Source organism: Triplophysa rosa, linkage group LG14, assembly GCF_024868665.1.
Source record: "Triplophysa rosa linkage group LG14, Trosa_1v2, whole genome shotgun sequence".
NCBI classification, from domain to species: domain Eukaryota; kingdom Metazoa; phylum Chordata; class Actinopteri; order Cypriniformes; family Nemacheilidae; genus Triplophysa; species Triplophysa rosa.
The window spans coordinates 19,571,839-19,596,932 of NC_079903.1; the positions used below are offsets into that span (position 1 = coordinate 19,571,839).

Here is a 25,094-nt window from a genome sequence, read left to right on the forward strand (position 1 = left end):
CATCTGTCCTAGTTCTCTTCAACAGAGTAATTCTGGAGCCACTCTTCATTCTCTTTGTTTATATGATAAAGGATGTGCAAATATTTTCAAGAATTCACATTCTGTACTAAAACACGTTTTAAAGAAGACCATAAGGCTGTATGCAAGTAAGTGCGCACTGGACGTGGATTGTGACTAAACACTAAAGTTGCATGACAGGATTTTGAAACGTCTGATGTTTGCGTATCAAAACAAACGAAGAGTTTCTTTCTGTGGTCTATAATGAATCACATTAGCATGAGTCTGCAAAAATATAATCCACCCAGAGAGAAAATATAAAAACACCTCTGTCTATAAATCAATAGACTGCTAATGCCACCTTGTGGACACATATTGTACTACAGCCCCTAAAATAATGCAATTCACAAATGCAAGACCAGCACATTGAAGTGCATTCAAATGTAAAACAAGAATAAATATGTATGAAAACTGTCACCCAGTGCGGATTCAGTGCTTTTTCACAATGGCACAAATGTAAAGATGTTACAAATAAAAGCACTTAATGAAAAATGTATGAACTGACGTTGCTCCTGTGTATCCTCTCTTGCAGCTGCAGACGAAAGCGTTTCCGATGGGTTTGCAGACGCCTCCGTTCTGACACGGGTTTGGCGCACACACGCTGGTCTCCGTCTCACAGCGCCCTCCGGTGTACAGACCGCTGCAACTGCAGGAGAAACCTGACACGCACAAGACAGACCGCTTACTTCATGACTGCACGACACGCTCGCACCGCTGGGAAATCGCATGGAAAATGTCAGCGAGTAAACAGAGCTCTGCTTTTATCAGTGCTACCCACAAAACAAACAAACAAGGGTCTGGCAGACGATCCTGCGCAAACGACCTTTAGAAACGCGTGGCGGAAAACCACAACTCTCAAAACACAGACAATCTGTTCATCCAAAGCATTCAGAGAGAAGAAAAGGGAAGAGTAGAAAGAGAAAAAGGAGATCTGATGAGAAGAGATGGGATATTGTATAGAGACAGGAAAACAAAGAGAAGACAAAAGAGTTGAGAGAAGATGAGATTACAAAAGCAAACATCTGAACAGCCTAGACTGATTTAATCTTCATCATTTCTAGTTTGATTTCTGTCAGATTCAGCAGTTCTGCATTCGAGATTTCACGTCCCAGACAAAATTCTGACAAAACCGAGCAAAGCATATTAACAAACACCATAGCAAGAAATTCATCAGAAAATAATTCAAGCAACCAAGAGGATTCCTTATAAAATAAAGATAAATGATTCCGAGATGTTTCAGAAGCTCACCTCCAGACGGCAGACTGACGCAGGTGGCGCCGTTGAGACAGGGCTGGGCGGCACACGCGTCAGGGTACAGAACACACCCCAGCTTGAGATCCGTCAGTCCGACCACCTCAGCGTACGGGCTGCGTTTGTTCTGTAGCGGAAGTTCATTGTCGTTCAGAACCACTGAGTCCAGACAGCCCTGAAACCCGTTGGTGACCCGCGGGCCCTTCCGTTCCGTCACGCTGCGGGCGTCCGGGGGCGACACCTGCGCCCCGAAGTAAATAGACAAATCTGCTCCCGTTGGTTGGATTTGGGCCGTACCCAGACGTCTCTCTACGTACGTGTCGTCTAGCGACAGGCTGCTGTAGTTTCCTCGTAACTCCAGGGTCACGTGATGCCAGATCCCGTCGTTGATTGGTCGCCCGGAGATTCCGATGCTTCTGGGGTTGTTGCCGCAGTCTAACTGGAACCAGAGTTTTCCCTCTTCGATCTGTCAATCAAATAAAGAGGCGGGGCTTATTGACATTTACCTCGGTTGATATCACGTTTAAAGGAGGTACATTTGTATGTGTAAGTAAATGTAAAAGCGCAAAGAAGCACCTTTAACACAGTGCAGGGGTCACTGCGCGTGTACATGATGATTCCCCGGCTCTGCAGCGTTCTGATCCGAAGGGATAACTTCATCTCTCCGTTTCTATCTCCATCTGTAACTCTGTACTTTATGTAACTATTGCCAGAGAAACTCAGAGACGTGTGTCCTGAAAAACACACAGTTCAGTCACCGGATTGGGAACACACAGCACAAAATGAATGCAGAACACAGAAGTCAAAACCTACCAGCACACTCTCCCAGTTTGCCGGGGGGACACTGGCACGCGTACGGCCCCCTGCTGCTGTCCGTGCCAACACACTGCATGTCTCCAGGACATCTTATCTCCGCACACACCGCAGAGCCGACAGAACAACTCCCATCTGAGGAAGAGAGAAATATTGTGTAAATTACTCAAATAGTAGGAAAATTCCGTAATACAGACATTATGTACAAGTCAGGATTTCTTTTTTTATTCAATATTTCAACACTATTTGTTTGTGAATAATTACACTAAATAACATTAAAGGTTAAATTCACAGCCTTAGCATGTGGTACGTTAGCCATTAGGCAGATGCTTTTGCCCAAAGTGAATAACAGTGCTGTTTTATTTTTTATGTTTACTGGGCATCAAACCCACTACTTTCCTACAAAATGAGCTAAAGGAATATTACCAACCAAACCTACAGCAATTAAAAACAAATAAATGCAATATTACGAAAATAAACAAATTAATAATAATTTACTAAACAAATGTTTTTTAAACTACATATAGTCCTGTATTTATTTGTTATTAGCTTATTTTGTTTAATTATTAAACCATTTGTTTAATATTGTTTTATTAACTTTGTGTTCATTTAATATTTATTTATTTTCAACATGAATTGATTGTTTTTATTTATTTCATTTTACATTTCTTTTTTCCCTAATCAGTTATTTCTTTTTAATTATTTCATTTTTAATGAATCATTAATTATTTATCACTTAATATTTTTGATTATTTGGTCCTCCATACAGGAACAGCCATATCGTAGTTTTGTATATTTTATGATGTAGATTTGCATCTAAATCAACAACTAAACCCCCTACTCCCCCTACAACATTTTAATATATTTTTTTAACAAGGAACTACTTTTATCAAATTTCTCTCAGGTCAGGGGATTTATTGTATATACTATATTTTTATATAATATATATAATATATATACTATATATTTTTTGTTCTTTAAGTATGGCTAGATTAAATAAACATATATTCATTTTATTTCTATAGGGCTTTTCACAACAACCATTGTTCCAAAGTTGCTTTACACAGGGAAAAAAACAGGAAAGTGATAAAAAAAAGACGTGTAAAAATATGTTAAACATAACCAAAAGACATCTGTAGCAAAGAGTGATACATTTCATAAGGTGCTATAAGAATTTGGGTTAAAGTCCGAATCTGTTTGGCGGGTCAGTTCTCTTCCGTCTAAACTGTAAAAGGAGAGTTAGTTCTGTATAATTCATATTTAGTTATTACAGAATACATTATACACTATGAACTCACCGCTGCACACACATCGTGTGTTCCTGTTAAACTTTGGCGACACAAAACTAGTTTTGGTGGAGCTGTATGTGAGCAGACTGTGTGAGTCCAGCGTGATGGTCTGTTCACACTGGGCTTCCCTGCAGTCCAAACCCGAGCAGTTCTTGTCCAGAACCGCCGACACCCTCAAAACCTGATCCAGCTGACGCCGGGCAGAACTCAGTTTCTGCGTGACGAACGCCGCCTTATAGAACCCTCCACCTTCCGTCGTCTCCACGGCAACCAGCAGGTCCAGCTGCCCTGTGGACTCGACGGGCTGAACGCTGAGCACGTGCAGGGCATCAGGACGGGACGTTCCCATGACGCTGGAAAGAACACGTCTGACCGAGGGGAGGTGGCGAGAGACAAAGTCGTGAGGGGAGACGCGGTCGAAACGGATCGTCACGGCGTCGAGGAGCATCTCAGCTGAGGCCTGCTCCACGTGCACGCTGACGGGCACGCTCACCGTGAATCGGCCATCTGTTACAGTAGCGTTGAGAGTGTAGCGGCCTGCGTCCAATCCGCTCAGAGCAATGATTCGACCGTCTCGAGGGCTCACCTGAAAGAAGGAGAAATCACAAAACGTGAGAAACACAGACTCAGAGAGGTGCATACAAATATGAAAACCACACACGTCTTTTTCTTTCGGAGTTTGTTTAAAGAAACGGATCAATGTTGTGATAGCGAGACAGTGTTCACGCTCTGGGGGAAAGCTGTCAAACACAAATATACAGTACAAAGACACACATCCAAAGAGGAACTCTGCAAAAAAATGTAAAAATATCAAAAAAATATCAAATCAAAATCAAGGGTTTTGAGTTGACTAAAATTAAAACTTAAAAAAAAATGACCTAAAAATTATTGGAAAAACTTAACTAAAGGAAAAATGCCAATAAAAAATTTATTAAATTAGTTTAAAGCACTAAAATTATAATAATAAACAAAAAATAAAAATGAATTAATATTATATAGCAACATAAAAAATAAACAAATAAATTATAAAATGACAAAAGCATATACCAAAATTGCTAAAACAAACTAAAATTAACATGAAAACAAAACAACTAAAAATAAAAGCTAATGTTAAATATTTATCAATAAAACTAAATCTAAAACTAGAATTACTCTGATCAAAATACATTTACTTAAGCAAAATGACATTAACATTAAGAATTTTTTTATGAAAAAAATTGAAAAACCATTAAAAAAAAAGATGCTTAAAACAAGTAAAAATATCTACCAGTGGTGTAAGAAAAAAATCTTGAATTATGTTTTAATACAGAGGTAAAACTTTTAACTCTAGGGTGAAAAGATTACTTTCTCAGCTTTTTTACTAGAAAACAATACTTAACATTCAGGGTCATTTTGCTTTTCAAGTAAATATTGATGTAAGAATTTGTTGATTTTTGTAATAGAAAACTTGAAAAAAAAAGTTAAGAAATGAATTTATTTCCAGTGAACACACACATATACACTCATATACCTTGAAAAGGCTGCTCTGTTGATGTGTATGTCCATAAGTGAGTATATCAAACGCATCCTGATCCGTTGCGTGTATCTGACCAATCACGCCTCCCGGAAACTCATCCTCCATGGTTACGATGTGCACGTGCAACGGTAACGCAGCAGGTTTGTGAACGCTCTCCTCAATAACACGAACCAACACTGTCGCTGTCGACGACATAGGTGGCCGACCCGAGTCGCTGGCCTAAAATACAAAAAAAAATTGCATCAATCAAACCAACCAATCAGGAACCAGAAAGAGTCAATTGAATATTTTTATTAAAATAGTTTTAATATAATATCTTTACCTGCACTTGAATGATGTATTCTGTGCCCTCTGACCTACGAAACACCTGATTGGATGTCAACAGCCCCTCTCTATCCAGCTTAAACCACGCCCCCTTGTTTCCTGATAGGATGCGGAAATGAAAGGGAGGGCCATTGTGGCTGGCATCTTTATCCACCACAGACAGCTGCATGACACTCGTTCCCAATGGTTTGTTCTCCTGTTGATTAGATAAACTTTCATTCATCTTTTAACAGTACTTGGATGTGATTGGATGATTTGACTGGAATAACTGTACCTGTATGACAGCAGTGTGATTGGCTGGAGTGAAAGTGGGCGGGTTGTCATTGACGTCAGAGATGTCGATGTTGACCTGTACGGTTGAGGACATGGCCGGTGTGCCACTGTCAAGCGCTCTTACGGACAACGAGTAACTAGCCATCTACAGAGAAAGAGAGAGAAGAGACAGAATAAAAGAAAGCAAAAAAGGGAGTTAAAGAGAGTTATTGCTTCCATCTACAAATAAAGTCAGTCCAGAGAACAGAAAATTCAGGTGAATAAGGATGACTTTATTAGGACAATTGACTTGAGATAAAACAAGGACCTGTCAATGCACAGAGAATACAGTAGTTATGTGTGTTGGTGTGTGAAAAAGCTGTATGATGTAAAGAAACGTCAGCATCATCTGGTGGTCACAGTTAAAATTACACGTGACATTAAACTTGTAAAACTGCTAACAGAAGCCTGAACTCTTGAGAACTTTTAAACGTTGTCCTTTCATATTTATGTAAACACGTTATTTACACCCTAATTTCTTTTAGGTTTACCTTAGGTTTTATTTTGGGGGTAAAAAAACGTCTTGCATTAATGATTTTGTAAAAGCACTTTCAGTCATTTGGCCACTTCATCAGTTTAGTTAAGCCTTATCAGGTGTATTTTTATTATCTTAATCTCAGTCATATGAGGAATTTTTCTTATTAAAATCATCACTATGACCGTGTCTATTATTAAAAGATTTCATATGTAAAGGATTTGATTTATTATTCTCCTCAGCTGTTGGCTGATCTGTGTCACTTTAAATAATCTTTGTGGGATTTTTGCCCTATTTTACGCCTTTATTACTCAATCATGTTGGTCGTCATGGTAACGGTCCCACGTTTCTCACCGTTTCTCGATCCAGCTGCTTGTTGACTTTGATCTGGCCTGTGATTGGCTCAATGAAGAACTGGTTCTCTCGGTCGCCGCTGACGATGGAATATAGGATGTCGCCGTTCGACTGGCTGTCGATGTCCTCTGCGGTTACCTGGGCAACCATCAAAGTAATTATAATGTGGATATAAATATACGATTGACGGGCGTTTTACGAATGGCTGACCCGATTACCTTCACCACAGTGTCTCCTATGTTTGCGTACTCAATAATAGACACGCTGTAGGCTTCGCGACTGAACATGGGGGCGTTGTCATTCACGTCTGTCAGGTTGATGTTCACCATGGTAACAGCACCAAGGGGCGGAGTCCCGCCATCCGCAGCTTCCACAGTCAGGAAGTAATCCTTACAGGACTCGAAGTCTAGAGGTCGAGACACGGAGATGGCTCCTGTACAAGAAATAGGGGTTGTTTCTTACTGTAGTGATATTACATCATGTAACAGACAACGTCATAAGGGATGTACAGTAGAAAGAAAGAAAGAAAGAAAGAAAGAAAGAAAGAAAGAAAGAAAGAAAGAAAGAAAGAAAGAAAGAAAGAAAGAAAGAAAGAAAGAAAGAGAAATAGAGAAGGAAAATTTAGAAAAAAAGCAGAAAAAGTAAGGAAGGAAATAGGAAGAAGAAAGACAGAAAAGACAGAAATAAGATAAATAAATAATGAGAATTAAAGGGAAAAAATAAAAAACTATGAAGAGAAAGAAAAGGGAAGAAAAAGCAGAAAAAGGAAGAAAAAAGGAAAGGAAAATGATGAAAAAAATGAAAGAAAAAAATAAAGAAGAAAGAAAAAGTAGAAAAGGGAAAGAAATAGACAAAGAAGAAAGAAAAATGAAGGAAAAAAGGCAAGAAAAAGACAGAAAGAAAGAGAAAGAAAAAACTATGAAAAGAATGAAAGCTAAGCAAAAAAGTTAAAAATCAGGAAAAGGAGAAAAACAAGAAAAAGGGAAAGAAAAGAAAGAAATAGACAAAGAAGAAAGAAAAATGAAGGAAAAAAGGAAAGAAAAAGACAGAAAGAAAGAGAAAGAAAAAAACTATGAAAAGAATGAAAGCAAAATAAAAAATAGAAAAATCAGGAAAAGGAGAAAAAATAGAAAAGGGGAAAGAAAAGAAAGAAATAGACAAAGAAGAAAGAAAAAACAAAAAAAGAAGACAAAGGGAAAGAAAAGGCAGAAAAAGGAATAAAAAGGAAAGAAAAATAAATAGACAATGAAGAAAAAATCAGAAAAGGATGAAAAGGAAAGAAACAGACAGACGAGAAAGAAAAAGTTGAAACAGCTGCTGCTGCTGTATCATGACTGAAGTGTCACATGTGTGTTTACACATCACTTCATCATCTCACCTGTGTTGATGTTAATGGTGAAATGACCTTGCTGGTTTCCGGAGCGGATGCTGTAGTAAATATCAGCGTTGGTGCCGATGTCTTTACTGGCGGCGTAGACCTGCACCACCTCCGTACCTACAGCCACATCTTCAGGAAGAGTGGCCAGATAGTCTCTCCTCTCAAACACGGGCGGATTATCATTGATGTCCAGAACCGTGATGGTTATGTTGGCGAGAGAGGAGAGCCGAATGGGAACACCTTGATCTGAGGCCCGGACCGTTATACGGTAGGAGGACTGGACCTCACGATCTAACAGACGCTCGAGAACGACGATACCGGAGGACTTATCAATAGAGAAGAACCCATCTGCTGAGTCAACCAGGGAATAAATTACTTTACGGTTAACACCTGGAATAAAAATAAAGACAGATGGGATTAGAAAAAAGTCAATCAAAACAAGTTCATGTGAAATTTAGACATGTGTCATACCCAGGTCAGGATCTATGGCCTGTATTCGGGTCAGCAGGGCTTTAGTTGCGGTGTTCTCGTACACGCTGACCGTGTAATGATTCATGCTGAAGACAGGCGGACTGTCATTCACATCCAGCAGATCCACTACCACCTCAGCTTCGCACCACAGACCACCTCCATCCGTCGCCCGGGCAACCAGTGAGTACCGCTCCACCTTCTCACGGTCCAGTGCCACGGCAGACTTCAGCTCACCTACAGAATACAAAAATAAAAGAACGATCCATAAAGTAATACACAAAACTTTGAACAGAAGCGAGAGAGAGAGAGAGAGAGACTGTACCTGTATGTGGGTGTATGCTGAAGTCCTCCGCACCAGAACCCAACAGAGAGAACTGAATCTGAGCGTTTGAACCCGTGTCTGCGTCTGTGGCTCTGACCCGCAGGATTTGTTTATTTACAGGAACATCTTCAGACACAGACACTGAATACACGGCCTGTACACACACAAACACACACACACGCACACACACACACACACACACACACGCACACACACACACGCACACACACACACACACACACACACACACAAGTTCACTGCTGTTGTACAGGTGAGCTCAGCTTCAGGGAAATTCAGACAGGAACATTTCTTTAGTGCTCTGTGCTTTCCAGTACAGAGACGAGAGTAAATATAAAACAGCTTTTGAACACTGAGGCTTTCATAAAGAAACCAAGATTTTCCTTAAAAACAGGGAAGCTGAGGAGTCACAATATGTTGACAATAACCATATTAATAGTAATTATTAATGATAATTAATAGTATGCTAATATTACACATATGATACTATAATAAATAATTTAGTGTAAGTATGTGGTTGACACTCCAACAAAAAAAGATATGTACCAGCCACAATGGGTACAACCTATTCTACCTCCCTAAAACCAAAAAAGTGTGTGAATCATTGACCAAAAATGAGAGAAGACGAAATAACAAGATTAATTTCACATTATTTAATACAATAATATTTAATAATAATAATAATAATATTTAAAAGATTGCATTATTTAATTTATTATTTATACAATTAAACATATCATTTATTAAAATAATAGACAACAAAAAATTTTACAATATTAGAGATGAAATTTACATTATTTATTTATTTAGTACAACAATATTTACAATAATAATAATAATTATTATTAACAGATAATTATTTATGTTCTTATTTATTTATTTAATATAATACAAAATATATTTTATTATAATATTAATATAAATAAATAAAAAATCTATATTGAATCTTGAATTCTTCTGGCCAAGATAATCATAGAGTGAACATTTTTAGTCATCATAACATGTTCAAACATTACGGTTTTCACTTGCTCATGTGTGTTTAAGAATGCTGTCTAGTCAGCTCACTAGAATTGAAGACACTAAATGCCCCTCCGTAAACAGACTGACCTAATTCATAACTTGACCTGATTTTAACAAGGCAGGGTGCCGTAGGAGGACTCATTAGTTCTGGATTTTTCCAGTAATCATTTGTCTTCACTGTGTAGATTTGCCAACTCAGCTGTCCCTGCAGTCCATAAATTACATTTGTGTATTACACAAGGCGAAGAAACAAACTCTGAAACGTTTACTGACCGGATCACAGACGGGACTGTTGTCGTTCGTATCAGTGACCGTAACTTCCACGGTTGCCGTGGAGACGTGAAGTCCGTCCGTCGCCGTGATGTTGATCATGTACAGGTCTCTCTCCTCGCGGTCTAACGGACGCTTGACGTACAGCTTCCATTCTCCCTGCACCAGCCCCAGGGCAAACACACCACCTAGATTTCCTCCTTCACACACACAAAAGACACGGACAGTTAGACTCTCAACAGTGTGTGACAATTTAAGTAGCAATAAAATCCACCACTGACTGTAACACACCAGCGGCCAAAACATACAATACAGACACATTAACAATAACATTTATTCATGTAATAGATGCTTTAATTCAGAGTGACTCACAAATGAGAGCGCATTTAACAATTTGTCTAAGGATGACAATGAGTGTAGTCTACAAAAGCACAAAAACTATGTTTACATGCAGGAGCACTTTCATGTTTGCAGTTATTTTATGTCTTTTGTTTTATGTTTAATGTAAGTACACAATCATGCCAATAAAGTCTCTTGAAATTGCATTACTATGTTTGTGGGGTCACATGGTCTCTCTGTAGGATTTAAAGGATCGCACACACACAGAGGATCATCTGGATGTCTTCATAATCTCCATTAGTACTCGGTGATGATGGGGTCATTAGTATAAATGATAATAATCAGTTCTTTATATTCACATTTAAACGATCCGTCAATTAGGTCAATAACATAACATAACCTTCCTAATGAATTACAGGAGTGTACCAACCACACAACTCTACCCTACTCATTACCACAGGTTATCACTACACACCAGCAAAGAGAGAGAGAGAGCAAGCGAGCGAGAGAGAGAGGGATGAAATAGAAACTACTCTTTAATCAAAGCTGCCCACTTTGACAAGCATCCAATTACTGTACTCTCATAGTACACACACACACACGCACGCACGCACGCACACACACACACACACACACACACAGCCTTATTTATCCAATAAAGAACGGCATTTAACACAGCTGGGAGCTGATAACACACAGCAGCTTCTACAACAAAAACCTGGACACATTCTCGTTCCATCACCTACTCTCTCTCGCTCTCCTGGCGGAGAATTATGCTTCGTAAAACGTCCTTATAAAACATGATTGTACTTTCAAAATGTATTTAGACATTAACGAATTGGCCAGACTTTTATTATGAAATACAAAAACTATTGGTGATACACATACACCTAAAAATCGATCAAAGCTAAAAACAGCGAGTTATGCTTCGTAAAACGTCCACATAAAACATGATTGTACTTTCAAAATGTATTTGGACATTAACGAATTGGTCAGACTTTTATTATGAAATACAAAAACTATTGGTGATACACATACACCCAAAATTCGATCAAAGCTAAAAACTGCGAGTTATGCTTCATAAAACGTCCTTATAAAAGATGATTGCACTTTCAAAATGTATTTGGACATTAACGAATTGGTCAGACTTTTATTATGAAATACAAAAACTATTGGTGATACACATAAACCTAAAAATCGATCAAAGCTAAAAACGGCGAGTTATGCTTCGTAAAACGTCCACATAAAACATGATTGCACTTTCAAAATGTATTTGGACATTAACGAATTGGTCAGACTTTTATTATGAAATACAAAAACTATTGGTGATACACATACACCCAAAATTCGATCAAAGCTAAAAACTGCGAGTTATGCTTCATAAAACGTCCTTATGAAAGATGATTGCACTTTCAAAATGTATTTGGACATTAACGAATTGGTCAGACTTTTATTATGAAATACAAAAACTATTGGTGATACACATAAACCTAAAAATCGATCAAAGCTAAAAACGGCGAGTTATGCTTCGTAAAACTTCCCTATAAAACATGATTGTACTTTCAAAATGTATTTGGACATTAACGAATTGGCCAGACTACGTGTTTTTTACCTTTAATACTTACGCACACAAAAAATCTAGTACAACAAAGCCCCCAAAATATAACTAAAAAAGTAAGAATTATATACTATATTTTTCTCAATTTTTAATTTGAATACAAATTGCATATCAAAAACACAACACCAAACAAAAATGATTAAAAAAAATGCAACGCTTCTTCAACAATTTCAACAAATTTCCCACCAAACCGCCTCAAAAGTTAAAAGACCATGCATTGGTCTATAATAATGAAAATAAATCAAAATCAAAATCAAAAAAGTTTTACAAAGACAGCTTCTAAACTTCTTAAAATATTTGTATCATTTTTTTCTTTGTGGTATTAACGTTTTTGTTTGACATATTTTCACGTATTTAAAACCACAAACATTTTCCATGTAAAAAAAATTACATGATAAAAGTACTTATAAGTATTTCTAAGATACTAAATAAATTAACCTTTCACAATGCATAAATGCACAAAACAAGAGTCTCTATTTGTGAAAAAAGGGCAACCTACAGCATTGTCAGAATGAATCAAAGATTAAAAAAGAGAGAATAGAGAGAGGAAGAAACAGAAAAAGAGAGCAAAAGAATAAGAAAGTGAGAGAGAGAAAATGGCAGAGCACATGCCAACATTAAACAACTCAAGTGTTGTATGTCACGTTGTAGCCTGTAATTTAGCTAACAACCCGAGTTGTGTGTTTGTGTGCTGTTTGAGGTAAATCTTGTTAAAAATACTGCACCCAGTGGTGTAGTCTACGTGATACGCAGGTATACGCCGTATTCCCACTAAAGATGAAGAATTTCCATATACCCACTTAAAAAAGCGCGATGATACGTAACAACATCGTTTTGTGTCAGAAAAGTGCGACGCACTGACTTTTGGACCAATGGTGCAACCGGGAGATGTGAAACAAAAGGAGATCATGAAAGGCAAGCATTTAAACGACACTATTTCAGTGATTTCGTAAACCTGCCTCTGAAGATACTGGCGCTTCGGGTGACGCAGCAGGTGTTACTGAAAATGAGCCCGACGAGGCTCATGCGACCCCCTCCCTCGCGATAGTGTCCCGGGGTCGCAATCGCGCACTCTGTTCGCCGGTGTATTATACCTTCTGCTGATAACTTTTAAAACCACTGCGTAGTCTTTAATAAAACTAGCATGTTTGTTACCATTAACATAACTGTAAGGGGATTGTTAGAATATTAAATTGTATCTAACTAGCCAACTTCACAAACGTTAGTTTGGGTGGTGATTTGAATCAAATGAGGGAGAAATGGAGAGATAACTTATACAACAATGTAGGCTATATAATTGTTTTAGATGATAAGAGATGAGAACTCCTGGCCAGCCTTGTGAAAGTCAGTCTAGAGACACCGCCAGCAATCTATATGAGTGCAACAGGTGCTTGATAAAACTGCACAAATGTTCATTGTTGATTATTATAGTTAACTATCAATGTCAATAATAGACGTAACTGCACTCTAGGCTAAAAATCTAGTTATTAGTGATGAGCATCAGAGTTTGATTTTAACCATTTATTTCAATATGATTTACTCTTTGACATGGCCTTAGTCAAACTAAATCAAAATCTAAAGACTAGACTTTCTCAGGATATCCTTTACATTATGTGGGTTGCCCTGCTGAAAAAATAACGGAACCCTGCCCAAAACACAAGAGATGCAGATGGGAATCAATAGAACACACATTAATGCCAAAGACATTTTTATTATTTTGTAAGAGAAAGAATGGTGGTACATAATGGTATTTAATGGAAACCACTAGAATTAATGTAATACTATTTTTTAGCAGGGTGGGTTTATGTAGAAATAGTACATCACAAATAAATGACTTTATAGCTGGGTTTTCACATGGATCACAAATGTGCATTGAAAATTGCCAGCTGATCAAACCTGGGCTTTAGGGATTATATACATATAACATCTAAGGCTAAATGTAACTCTTAACTGACTGATTTATACAGTGATTAACAAAACCAGCAAGTCCCCCCAGCTGTCATTGGCTATTGAAATCTTGCTTGCAATAAATTTTTCAGAATGCTCTTGATGACATACTGTATAGAGGCATACTCTATGCCTGTAGTTCTCAAACTGGGGGCCGTGGCCCCCGGGGGGGGCCCCGAGATGGATCCAGGGGGACACAGATTTTGTGGCATTTATGAAATATAGAAATTGATCATAGATTTTATGCAATCAAACATCAGAAAAATAAGACCACCAGACAAAATAATTGATGTTTCAGCATTGTATAACCGAATATGTTTTTGTTTAAATAAAAATGTTAAATTTAAGATTATAAGTCTTTATTTGGGGGGCGGCAAAGCGATGCACTCTACACAAAGGGGGCCTTACAACGAAAAAGTTTGAGAACCACTGCTCTATGCATTCGTGAGTGTGGTGGTGCTCATGTCGATCTGGGACAGATGAGTAGGCTGGGGGGGAATCAGAGTATACTCACTACAAAAAACCAGACTACACCACTGACTGCACCTACCGATGGCAGGGCAGTCTAAATCACGATCACAGTAAAGGCTGAGCTTAATCGAAATTCAGTTCCAGCCAGAGAGAGTGTTTCCGTGTGTGTGTGAAGAGCCATGAATTATAGAACAAGGCAGCTTCCTAATTCAATGTTATGAGTTTCTGAGCAGCTAATTTACAAGCGTGCTGCACGGGAGCACGTGTGAGGCGTGTCCGTGTGCGCAATCTGTTTCTTGTCACCCACCGAGGTGTTTGACACCACCTGAATATAAAAGCGGATAAGAGTCGCTGATAAAAAGCGGGTATATATTTTGCCCTTTTGAAAGATGCTTTCCACCTAAACTCCCACTTGCTGAAATGTCACAGTATTATCGCTCTTCTGCGGCGTGACGCTTTTGCACATCACAGATCTCCGCAAGTATAACCCGCATGCATCACAGTTTGAATAACATCGGTAACGTTACGCTTCTGCCCTCAAAACCCAGCAAGCAGCTCTAAAGCGAGAAATCACTTATGAGAAAGAATGGATGAGGTGTAATTACCGTGGACTTCTGACATGCCATAATAGCGTTCAACATTAATTCTCGCCTGCTTCGTAAAATCAGGTCACATTTACATTTTCAGCACGCAGATATATAATACATAATGGCAACGGAACGAGGGATGCAGGTGCGAGAGAATGCAGGTTTTCATTTTAAAAAGCCGTGCTGCTATTCTGGAAGGCTTTTTACTATGGCGATGTGAATTTGCTCTAAATCAAACACAAGAGCATCAGTGAGGCCAGGTACTGATGCTGGGTGATGGGGTTTGGATGACGGTCAATTCATCCCAAATTTGTTCAGTGGGGTTTGTGCGAGCCAGACATTCTCTCACACCAGACACAGTAAATCTTTCTGAACTTCTCTATGTGCACGGAACAGAAAAGATCCCCCTTAGTCTTTCTGTCTACATTGCAAAATAACAAATTGCTTTTTTCCTCAGATAATTTATCTGGAATGTGTGGGTTTTTTTTGCACTTTTTTAAAAAGGATAGGTTACTAAAAAATAAAAATTTGTTCATAATTTACTCACACTCATCATGTCATTTCAAACCCGTGTGACTTTCTTTCTTCGGCGGAAACAAATAAAAAGATATTTTGAAGAATGCGTTTTATTGACCTCCATTGTACCACTGATACATTTCTGAAACTATCCTACAGGTTTTGAACAACATGAAAAGAGTTTTTATTTCTGGGTAAACTAGCCCTTAAAAAAAATCTTACTCAGTACTTTTGTCTCGTTTTCTAATATAAATGCAAAAAAATCTCTAATTTACTTGAGAAGGAAATCACCTAAGATATTTCTTGTTTATCTAAATAAAAGATAAAAATGAAAAGTGATTAAGTTTATGCTTAAAACAAAATTGGGGTAAAATAAGTTTTATTCAATATTTTTTAACTTAATTTAATAAATTTAATTTAGGTTTATCTTTCTTACCCCATTGGCAGATTTTAGCCAGTTTTAAGCATAAACTCAACAAGAACATAAAACAAGAACTTAATATCTTATCATTTGTTCTAAAACAAAACAAAAATACTGTGCAGTGAACATGCTAAAAATGTAGAAAAATCTTTTACTTCTGTGAGACTTTATACACTTATATTCCAGATACATATTCTGAGGACAGGTCTAAAGTAAATATCTTTTTATCTTACATATTGATTTTGTTTTAAGGGTTTTTAGATATTTGTACTAGAAATCACAATAAACACATTAAAACAAGAACTTTTAAGTATTTTTAAGTCTCTGAAGTAACAAAACGGTACATTAAAAACACATCTCCACTTACACACACAATTTGTTGTTCTTACCTGTGATATGATAGGTGACTTGTCGGTTTCCAGGTGAGCTGTCGTTGTCACGTGTGTTCAACACGGCCACCACTTCACCAGGTGCATCGCTCTCACGAACACTGCCATAGTAACGGGGCTGAAGGAACTGTGGGATGTTGTCGTTAGAATCGCTCACTGCTATGGTTACAGTTGTCGAAGACGACTGGCTGGCAGGGTCACCGAGGTCAAACGCCCAGACCGTTAGACTGTGGGCGGGGCTCTGTTCATGGTCCAGCCCCTTCAGCGTTGAAATCCAACCAGAGCTGCTGTCAATGGTAAAGTACGCTCCATGTTCCTCTATATCCTCACCCATAGAGTCACCCAGCAACCCGGGCGGCGCAAGACTGTAGGTCACCTGACCGTTTGCCGCCCAATCAGGATCCGAAGCTCGTACTTGCAGAATCCGAGTCCCGGGGGAAAGACCCTCAGTGACGGATGTTTCATAAGCATCCGACTCGAATGCAGGTTTGTTGTCATTGATGTCTTGAACTTTGACCTCTACATCAACGGCAGACACGGCATCCAACCGTCCTTGTTGCAAGGCTGCAAGCACTTTAAAATGATAGACGGGGGTCAGCTCTCGATCCAGAACTTTGTCTAGTTTGATCATGCCACTTTCTTTATCCACCACAAACACTGCATCACTGTTACTCGCTGGGGTTTGTCCAATCACGGCTGAGAAACTAACAGGTAGAGAGGCGTGGCTTATGGAGGTGTGTAGATGCACAGCCCCAATCGGAGACCCGATGGGCGTGTCCTCGGGCACAGTAAAGGAGAATTGTGGCTGGCTGAAGGCAGGGATGTGGGCGTCGGCTGACAGGACATGTATGTAGACAGGCACAAGGGAATGTTTGACGGGTGCACCCCCGTCAGAGGCTTTAACAAAAAAGGACAGCACTGATCCACGTAGGGGTGCAAAATTGCCCTTTGTTACAACCCAACCACTGTCTGGGTCGATATCTAAAAGCTCAGTTACTTGCAGACTGGCCTCGCTGTACAGACTGTAACTCACTTGTCCATTTGCGCCCTGATCTGCATCCCAAGCCTGCACTTGGGTCACGAGCGTACCCAATTCAACATCAGCCCGCACGCTAGCGTGGTACTCCGAGGCTCCAAACAGCGGCGTGTTGTCATTCTCATCCAATATAGTGACTCGCACACTGCAATATCCAGAGCGCCCGCCTGCATCCACAGCTGCAACAGACAGCACTATGTCATCCCTGTCTTCACGGTCAAGTTTCTCCAAAGTCGTGATTTGTCCGCTTCCATCGATGCTGAACAAATCCCGTGCTGCATCTGAAAGCACAATGTACCTCACATCTCCATACGGACCTGGATCTGCATCCTGCGCCTTGATCACGATAACCTTCGAGCCCGCCGGCGCGTTCTCTCTCACGTCTGCTTCGTACAATCCCTGTGTGAACTGCGGGGCATGCAGATTGGCTCTTTCCACTTGAACGTGCACTTGGGCCGTGCTGGTAAACACTCCGTCCGAGACGCTCACGTTCAGGGTGACGGCGAAAGGCATGCGTTGCGCACGCCGCTGCCCACTCAGGGTGAGGACACCCGAGGACGCATGTAGCTGAAACAGCATTCTCTCATTTCCAGATACGAGGCCGTACTGCAAACGCTCAGCATCGGAACGGTCTGCGTCAGATGCTTGCACGCAGGTGACAAAGTGCCCTTTGGGTGCCAATTCATTCACAGAGGCCTCATAAAGGAGTTGGTTAAACACAGGTGCATTGTCATTTGTGTCTGTGACATCTACAGTGACCCACACTTCACTGCTCAGAGGCGGAAAGCCGTTATCTGTCGCCTTGACGAGGAAAACGTAACGCTGGATGGTTTCGTGGTCTAGAGAGCGGGCGGTCAGAATTAACCCGCTGCTGCTGTCGATGTGAAAGTGCTCAGTGCTGTTGTTTCGGTCAGGTATGATTTGATATCGCACGGCTGCGTTTTTCTCTGAGTCGGCGTCTGTTGCGAGCACCTGCAGTGCTGCGGTTCCAATCATTACAGATTCAGAAATTACAGCTTTGTATGATGGCTGCTCAAACACGGGAGGATTATCATTGACGTCTAAAACAGTGACTTCGACATCGACTTCGGCACGAGCGCCCGTGAGGCAGTCGGTAGCTCTGACGATGAGACGGTATGCTGTGCTGGTCTCGTAGTCAAGGGCTGCTATGACGCTGATGACCCCCGTGTCAAATCCGATGGAGAAGAGTGTGCCCGGGTCGCCGTGGGTGATCGTGTAGAGGACACTTTGGCCTTCGGGGCTGCTGGCATTTATGCCCAGAATAGGAGTCCAAACTGGTACATCTTCACTCACTTTTACTGAGTAGAAGGGTCGGTCAAACACTGGCATTGCTCGGTTTACCACCGTAACAGGAAATGTGACTGTAGAGGACAGAGACGGCGTGCCCATGTCACGTGCCAACACCAAAACTTGATATTCCACACTGGAGAGATCCACTTCAAAAGCTCTCCTCAGGCGAAGTTCACCGCTCACACGATCCATCTCAAAATGTCCAAGTTCATCCTGGAGAAAGTAGTTGACCTCTCCATTTTCCGCTTTGTCACGGTCAACAGCGGTGACTCGAAAAATCGCAGTTCCTGGAGTGGCTTCGACTTGCACCGCAGCATAATATGGCAAGCCAATGAAAACCGGAGCGTTGTCATTTAGATCCGTGACTCGAACTTTAACCAGTGCCCTTGCGACACGAAGGCGGTCTTCCTCACGCCCCGCCTGCACAAGCAATCCGTACTCCTCTTTCTCCTCTCTGTCGAGTGGAACTCCAACGGTCTCGATGGCGCCGGATGTCGGTTTGATGCGGAATTTACCGCCGGCGTTCAGCAACGTGTACCGCAGGGGTTCGTTGAGTTTGTTTCCCAGTGCCGTCACCACAGCCACTGTTGTCACGTTGCCATTGTTCTCCTCTATGCTGGCATCGTAGACATTGTTGGTAAAAGCCAAGGCGCTGTCCAAAGCCTCATGTACCAGGATGGTGACTAGAACTGAACTGGAGAAACGTCCGTCAGACACACGGACATTAAACCTGAACCGTTCTTTGCTAAATGAACTGTTCCTTACAATCAAAAGTCCAGTGTTTGGCTCTATGCTGAAATGTTCCAAGCTGCCATCCGTCAAAGAGTAGGTGAGCTCTGACTGGCCGTTTCCATCAGGGTCGGTGGCGAAAACTTGTAGGGCCTCAACGCCTTCGTATGTTGGCAGCAGAAGGACGGCTTCATAAGAATCTTGGGAAAATTTAGGAGGGCAGTCGTTGACGTCCTGTACCTCGATCGTTACTTCAGCAGGCCGCTCGGCTGAGAGCTGCGGATGTCCGCTGTCTCTGACATTAACGTGGAAACGAAGCGTAGGTGTGGTTTCGTGGTCGAGCGGAGCGATTGTTCTGATAGATCCAGTGCCAGCATCTACAGTGAAAAAACGTCTGGCGGATTCCTCCATGATCTGATAAACCAAAAGTGCATTGTGGTTACGGTCAGCGTCCGTCGCTCGGATGACCAGAGGTTGTTCATCGTCGCTCTGCACAACGTTGTTGAGCCCCGCCCCTTCGCTGATGCTACCGTGGTACCGCAGTTGCTGGAACACTGGAGCATTGTCGTTCTGATCGAGAATGTTAACGGTTACTGTAGCATTAGATACTTGACCCGCCATGTTGCTAGAGGTGACTGTTAGCACGTATGACGAGAGTGTCTCAAAGTCCAGTGATTTCTGCGTAGTGATCACTCCGCTGTACTGGTTAATGCGGAATGTCCGGTCGCTGTTGCCGCGGCGAATGTCGTAGGTTACCGTGGAGAGGCTGAGGGCGTTCACTGTGATAACTGAACTTCCTATGGCAACACCTTCCGCGATCTCTGCCTGATATTCACTTTGAGGAAACTTGGGAGCAGCATTATCAGACAGGGTGACTGCAATACGGACAATGACTGTTGAAGACAACGCTGGGGATCCATTATCAGTTGCTTTGACAGATAAGACGTAGTGACCGATGTTGGAGACGTCTAGCTCTCGAGCCAGTGTGATGATGCCCAAAACAGGATCAACCCGAAAAGTGTTTCCTGCGTTTCCTGAGAGAAAGAAAGAGAAATTCAATTAAAATGCTTCAAATTTCAATTGAATGTAAATATAAAATAAAATTCTGTAACTTAAATTGATTATTATTATTTTAAAAATATTATTTATTAATTTAAGTAGTCATCAAAACTAACAAAAACGTAATTAATTATGTGTTGACCAAAAATGTTCAATAAAACACTGAATCATATTTCTTGAAAGTATCTATGCTTCATTTTTTATAACATTTTTGTAATATAAATTGTTGTTTTACATTTAATTTAAAGAAACAAAATATATTTGTATTACTTAAATTGATTACTTAAATTAATAAATAATATTAAAAAATAATAATAATAAGACATCAAACTATAAAAAACAAATTGCAGGAATTATGTAATGACAAAACATGTTAAATCAAAACACTTAATCATATTTCTTGAAAGTATCTACGCTTTTCATTCATAAAACTGAATTGAAGAACTTCTCATGTTGTGCGATGAACTGAATCACAAAGTGAATTAAAAGCAGACATTAAAAAATGTACATAAAAAAGAATAAAACATACGCACAATTTACATATCACTAAAACTAATTGCAAGTATTTAAGCATAACACCAAGTTTTTTTAAATAATAGAAAATAAATTTCTGGTTTCGACTGGTTGTGTGCGTGTGTACCTGAGTCAATACTGTAAGTGATCTGAGCGTTCTGGCCCTTGTCCTTATCGAGTGCTGTCACCATGAGAACAGCTGATCCAAGAGCAGCCGATTCATACACCTGTCCATCATACATCACCATTGTGAACTGAGGGGTGTGGTCATTCACGTCCTCCACACCGATCAGCACGCGAGCAAGACTGCGTCGGTACGGGAACTCTTGATCCTTCACCTATTGAATGAAAGATGGATGGAAAAACAGAGAGAGGCACAAACAAAAATGTATTCACCTGTCTGAGATGGACAGCGATATCAAACGCAAACAGACAGCAACACACACGGAGTGAATAACATCTCTCTCTCTCTCTCTCTCTCTCTCTCTCTCTCTCTCTCTCTCTCTCTGGATTATACTAACAAATTTCATCAGTTTGCCGGCTGCAGGACTATCCGTGTGCTTATTAGATATGACACTCACTGTCTGTCACTCTTGTCAGGGGAGTGCGGAAACAAGGACTGATACAGATCAGATCAATAATTAGATCACAGTAGAGGAACGACGCAGGTGCGGACGACATTAAACTAGTGAGGGCTGCCAAAGCACAAGGAGAGAGTGCGTGTTACTGTCATACCTGCACTCAAGCATGGAGAACGAGAGAGCGAGTGCCTTGATCTGCTCAATCTATCCACACATACCTGTGCAATGTTTGTTTCTTTTACACGCCTGTTTAAAATGTCAATTTTTTCAAATTTAGATATATTTAGTTATATTTACGTATTTGATTTTTTTACACCTTATTGTTTGTAAGCACACCAATAAATTACCTTTAAACTGAAATTAAATGGGGGGAGAGAGAGAGAATAATAAAATAAACAAATGATAATTAAAAAAATAATAATTAGAAAATAATAACAATAAAATTATTGCTAATAATAAAATAATAAAATAGATAAATAATGAAATAAACAATACAAAAATGTATATAAATAATTATAATATTATACTGTATATAATTCATAACTGAAAATAAAACAATAATACATAAATAAATTGATTATATAAACAGTACGTTCATTAGCGAATTACCATGACGGTGAGAATGTGCTGCGTTCGGCTTTCGTGATCGAGCCTGCGTGCCGTGTAGATGACTCCGCTGTTGGGGTCGATGCGGAACAAGCGCATGCTGCTGGGGTCAACGCTGCTCTGAAGGCTAAAGGTCAAGCGGTGGCGCTCGTCGCGGTCAGACGCCAGCACCTGAACCACTTCGGTATCCGGAGGCGTGTCCTCGGCGATGGTGATGTCATAAGTGGGCTGGGAAAAAACGGGCGCGTTGTCGTTGTTGTCCATAACGGTAATGTGGACCTGCGAAAACACACCCGCAGGGATGAACTTCAAACCCTTTAATGTGTGAAAACCGTTCTGTCAAGAAACATTAACGTAAGCAAGAAAATGTGGAAAGCAAGAAATAGGCTTCTTATAAAACAGCAACTACAAACTCAACCGTAATGAAAATGAACGTTCATCTGAGATTAAAGCATTTATTTAAGATTACTCATTTTGATCAAATCAAAGTAACACAACAGCAGTCGTGTCGCAATTAATGCGTTTATATATTTTGTAAGTTTTATGTGTATCTCTGTGATTGACATTTGAAATATATCAAAAAATGTGAGAAAAAACACCTGACACAAATAATCGTTTAATAACTTGTATTTTTAGACACTTGTCGTGAGAGCATGTGTGAGCATATACATGTGTGTGTGAGATCAAACTGTGACGGCTGATCTAATTATAAAGTAATAACAGACGTGTACTTCCGTCTCGTACTCGCCCTTGTGGAGACACGCTGAGCTCCATCTGCATGTGTGAGTGTGTCACAGACGGTGAATGAATGTGTGTTTGTGTCTATGTACGTAAGCAATAGAGAGAACTTTGTAAATAAAGAACTCTTAAGGAAGAATACAATCTCTTTCATCTTTCCCATTTGTCCCTTCTCGGACCCTCCCACCGGCTGTCAGAAGTTTTTCTTCATGTGTTTGTGTTTTTTAATGTGCGTTTGGTTGAATGAGTGAGCCTTTGAGTTTCTGTTTGTGTGCATGCGTGAGTATATATCTTTTTATTTCGTCTCTGGTTACGCCAAACAGCAACTTTTGTCACCCGGATCACCCGGTGGTTTCTACTTTTCAAGATAAACGAACCAATCATTAATAACGTTCGTTCTCTCAAGTTGATTCTTTTTTCCAGGAACGATCGCGTGCGTCCTTTACACTCTGATCTTGACCGACGTATCACACCAAAAGAACCGTATCCATGGTGATGAAGCTATTAATCCGACAGGACCGTGGCATAAGGGATAACCAATCCAAACGCTGACAGACGTTATCAATCAAACACTTGACATACTTGTCATCAGTCATCAACTAAACAGATGCTGTCAACACCGAAGCTCCGTTCCAAAACCTAATGAGATGCTTACCTAGGGCATCATTAAATGCAAAAGCTGCTCCAAAACGTATAGACGGCAACATGATGCTGACTTGTACGATTTCTTATTTTAGACTCATTTTAAGGCAGAATTTATGTATTTTTCACCGATGAAGTAATATCAAAATGCATTGACAAGCTTAGTAAAAAATGTGATGCATAAAAAAAATGTAGTAAATGGAAAATAAATAAAAAATTGCTTATTATGAAAAAGGTTTACTTTCCTTTTACATTCAGCAGAACATAACTGTTTGTGGTGCGCCTATGTAGTACACTTGAAACCTGTTACTTATAGACGTCTTCGTATGACGTAAACAATGCTGGTAGAGAAGAACTTCCCGTTTCAGTTACAGAAACATTTGAACAACATGTTTATAACCGATTAAAAATGCTCAACAAATATCTTCAAGATTTAAATATATGTAAGATTTAAAAAATAATAATAAATAAAAACTGAAACCGGAAGTGCTTTTGGACTTAAACTCAGTTTATACTCGTGCGTTGGACCTACGCCGTAGGCTACGTGTCGGTTTTCACTTAAGCCCATTGCACATTGAGTCCGAAATTTGCGTCCAAAATTTCCGCACGTTAAAAAATAAATACGACCTCACGTTGTGTCAATCGCATTTACACACTGCCTCCGATATTTTCGTCCGTCATAAAAAAATTCGGACCGGGTTCGATTTTCTGCGTTTTTCGCATCCGTCAAGCATTTTGAGTGGCCTTTTTTAACAATTCAGAGACACCGTACACACCAGAGCCAAATACGAAAAAACGCATACGAAAATTTCGGACTGTATGTGCAAAGACTTTTATACTTCTGCGTCGTCGTCCGTGTCGACAGGCAATGGCCACTAGGCGTCAGTGTCCACGCACGTGTTGCTTGTGTAACCAAGACAAGAGCCGAAGAAGAAGCAGCTCGTTTGAGAAGCATTAGCAGTGATAGCGGCAAGTAAACAGTCACTTTTGTTGCAGCTTGAGATCTTAAATACAGAATAACAAATAATTTACTTGGATAATTCATTCGGAATTGATGCGTTTGAGTAAACATGACGCTATCGCAGAGTTTTTTGACCCGAGGGAGGGGTTCAAACAGACCAATCACAGCAATTGTGGTCTGCGTAGGGTCCGTGTTGAGTTGACGCGGTTACATTTTTGGAGAGGTGCGCGTCAGGCTACGGCGTAGGTCCCACGCACGAGTATAAACTGTGCTTTAGAGGGTGCCTATGTAGGCAGCAGACAGCAAGGGAGCTCACTAGGTTTGAAAACAGAGCCATTGTACATCCTGTGTACTTTTGTGTCTGTGAAACTGTGTTTGTTCAACTGTGCGTTTACCTGAGTGTGTGCTACATTCGTCCCGTCTGTAACCTCCACAGTGAGGTTATAAAACGATCGCTGCTCGGCGTCCAGAGGTTTAGCGATGACAATGGTGCCTACACCCTTCTCAACGTCAAACGTGCTGTCCGTGTCTCCACCTTTCAGAGAGAAAACATGATTAAACACTTTTCAAACGCAGTTCCTTCAAAAAAGAGGGGAAGATGTCTCACACATACACACACACACACACACACACATATATGCTGGCACACAGTTTGAAATTCACACAGCTGTAATACCAGTGTGCTCCATATGGAGGCGCTACAGTGTTAACAGAAGCAGTAAAAGGATTTTCTTATTTTACCTCGTCTTTGTGTACAATA

General features: G+C 40.2%; 1 protein-coding gene across 4 annotated transcripts in view; it reads right to left on the minus strand.

Moving 5' to 3' along the window:
* Positions 1 to 25,094, minus strand: part of fat3a (FAT atypical cadherin 3a) — a 119,474-nt gene that overhangs the window by 12,433 nt on the left and 81,947 nt on the right. For all 4 annotated transcript variants that reach the window (XM_057350397.1, XM_057350395.1, XM_057350396.1 and 1 more), the window contains 18 exons: positions 24,730 to 24,869; positions 21,997 to 22,272; positions 20,934 to 21,144; positions 16,159 to 20,268; positions 9,874 to 10,070; positions 8,563 to 8,716; positions 8,241 to 8,474; positions 7,770 to 8,159; positions 6,610 to 6,824; positions 6,392 to 6,529; positions 5,525 to 5,668; positions 5,249 to 5,446; positions 4,921 to 5,145; positions 3,420 to 3,996; positions 2,122 to 2,256; positions 1,885 to 2,042; positions 1,306 to 1,774; positions 563 to 716 (listed from right to left, as the gene is read on the minus strand). In XM_057350397.1, the coding sequence (XP_057206380.1) occupies positions 563 to 716; positions 1,306 to 1,774; positions 1,885 to 2,042; positions 2,122 to 2,256; positions 3,420 to 3,996; positions 4,921 to 5,145; positions 5,249 to 5,446; positions 5,525 to 5,668; positions 6,392 to 6,529; positions 6,610 to 6,824; positions 7,770 to 8,159; positions 8,241 to 8,474; positions 8,563 to 8,716; positions 9,874 to 10,070; positions 16,159 to 20,268; positions 20,934 to 21,144; positions 21,997 to 22,272; positions 24,730 to 24,869 (8,125 nt within the window). The remainder of the gene's footprint in view (positions 1 to 562; positions 717 to 1,305; positions 1,775 to 1,884; positions 2,043 to 2,121; positions 2,257 to 3,419; positions 3,997 to 4,920; positions 5,146 to 5,248; positions 5,447 to 5,524; positions 5,669 to 6,391; positions 6,530 to 6,609; positions 6,825 to 7,769; positions 8,160 to 8,240; positions 8,475 to 8,562; positions 8,717 to 9,873; positions 10,071 to 16,158; positions 20,269 to 20,933; positions 21,145 to 21,996; positions 22,273 to 24,729; positions 24,870 to 25,094) is intronic.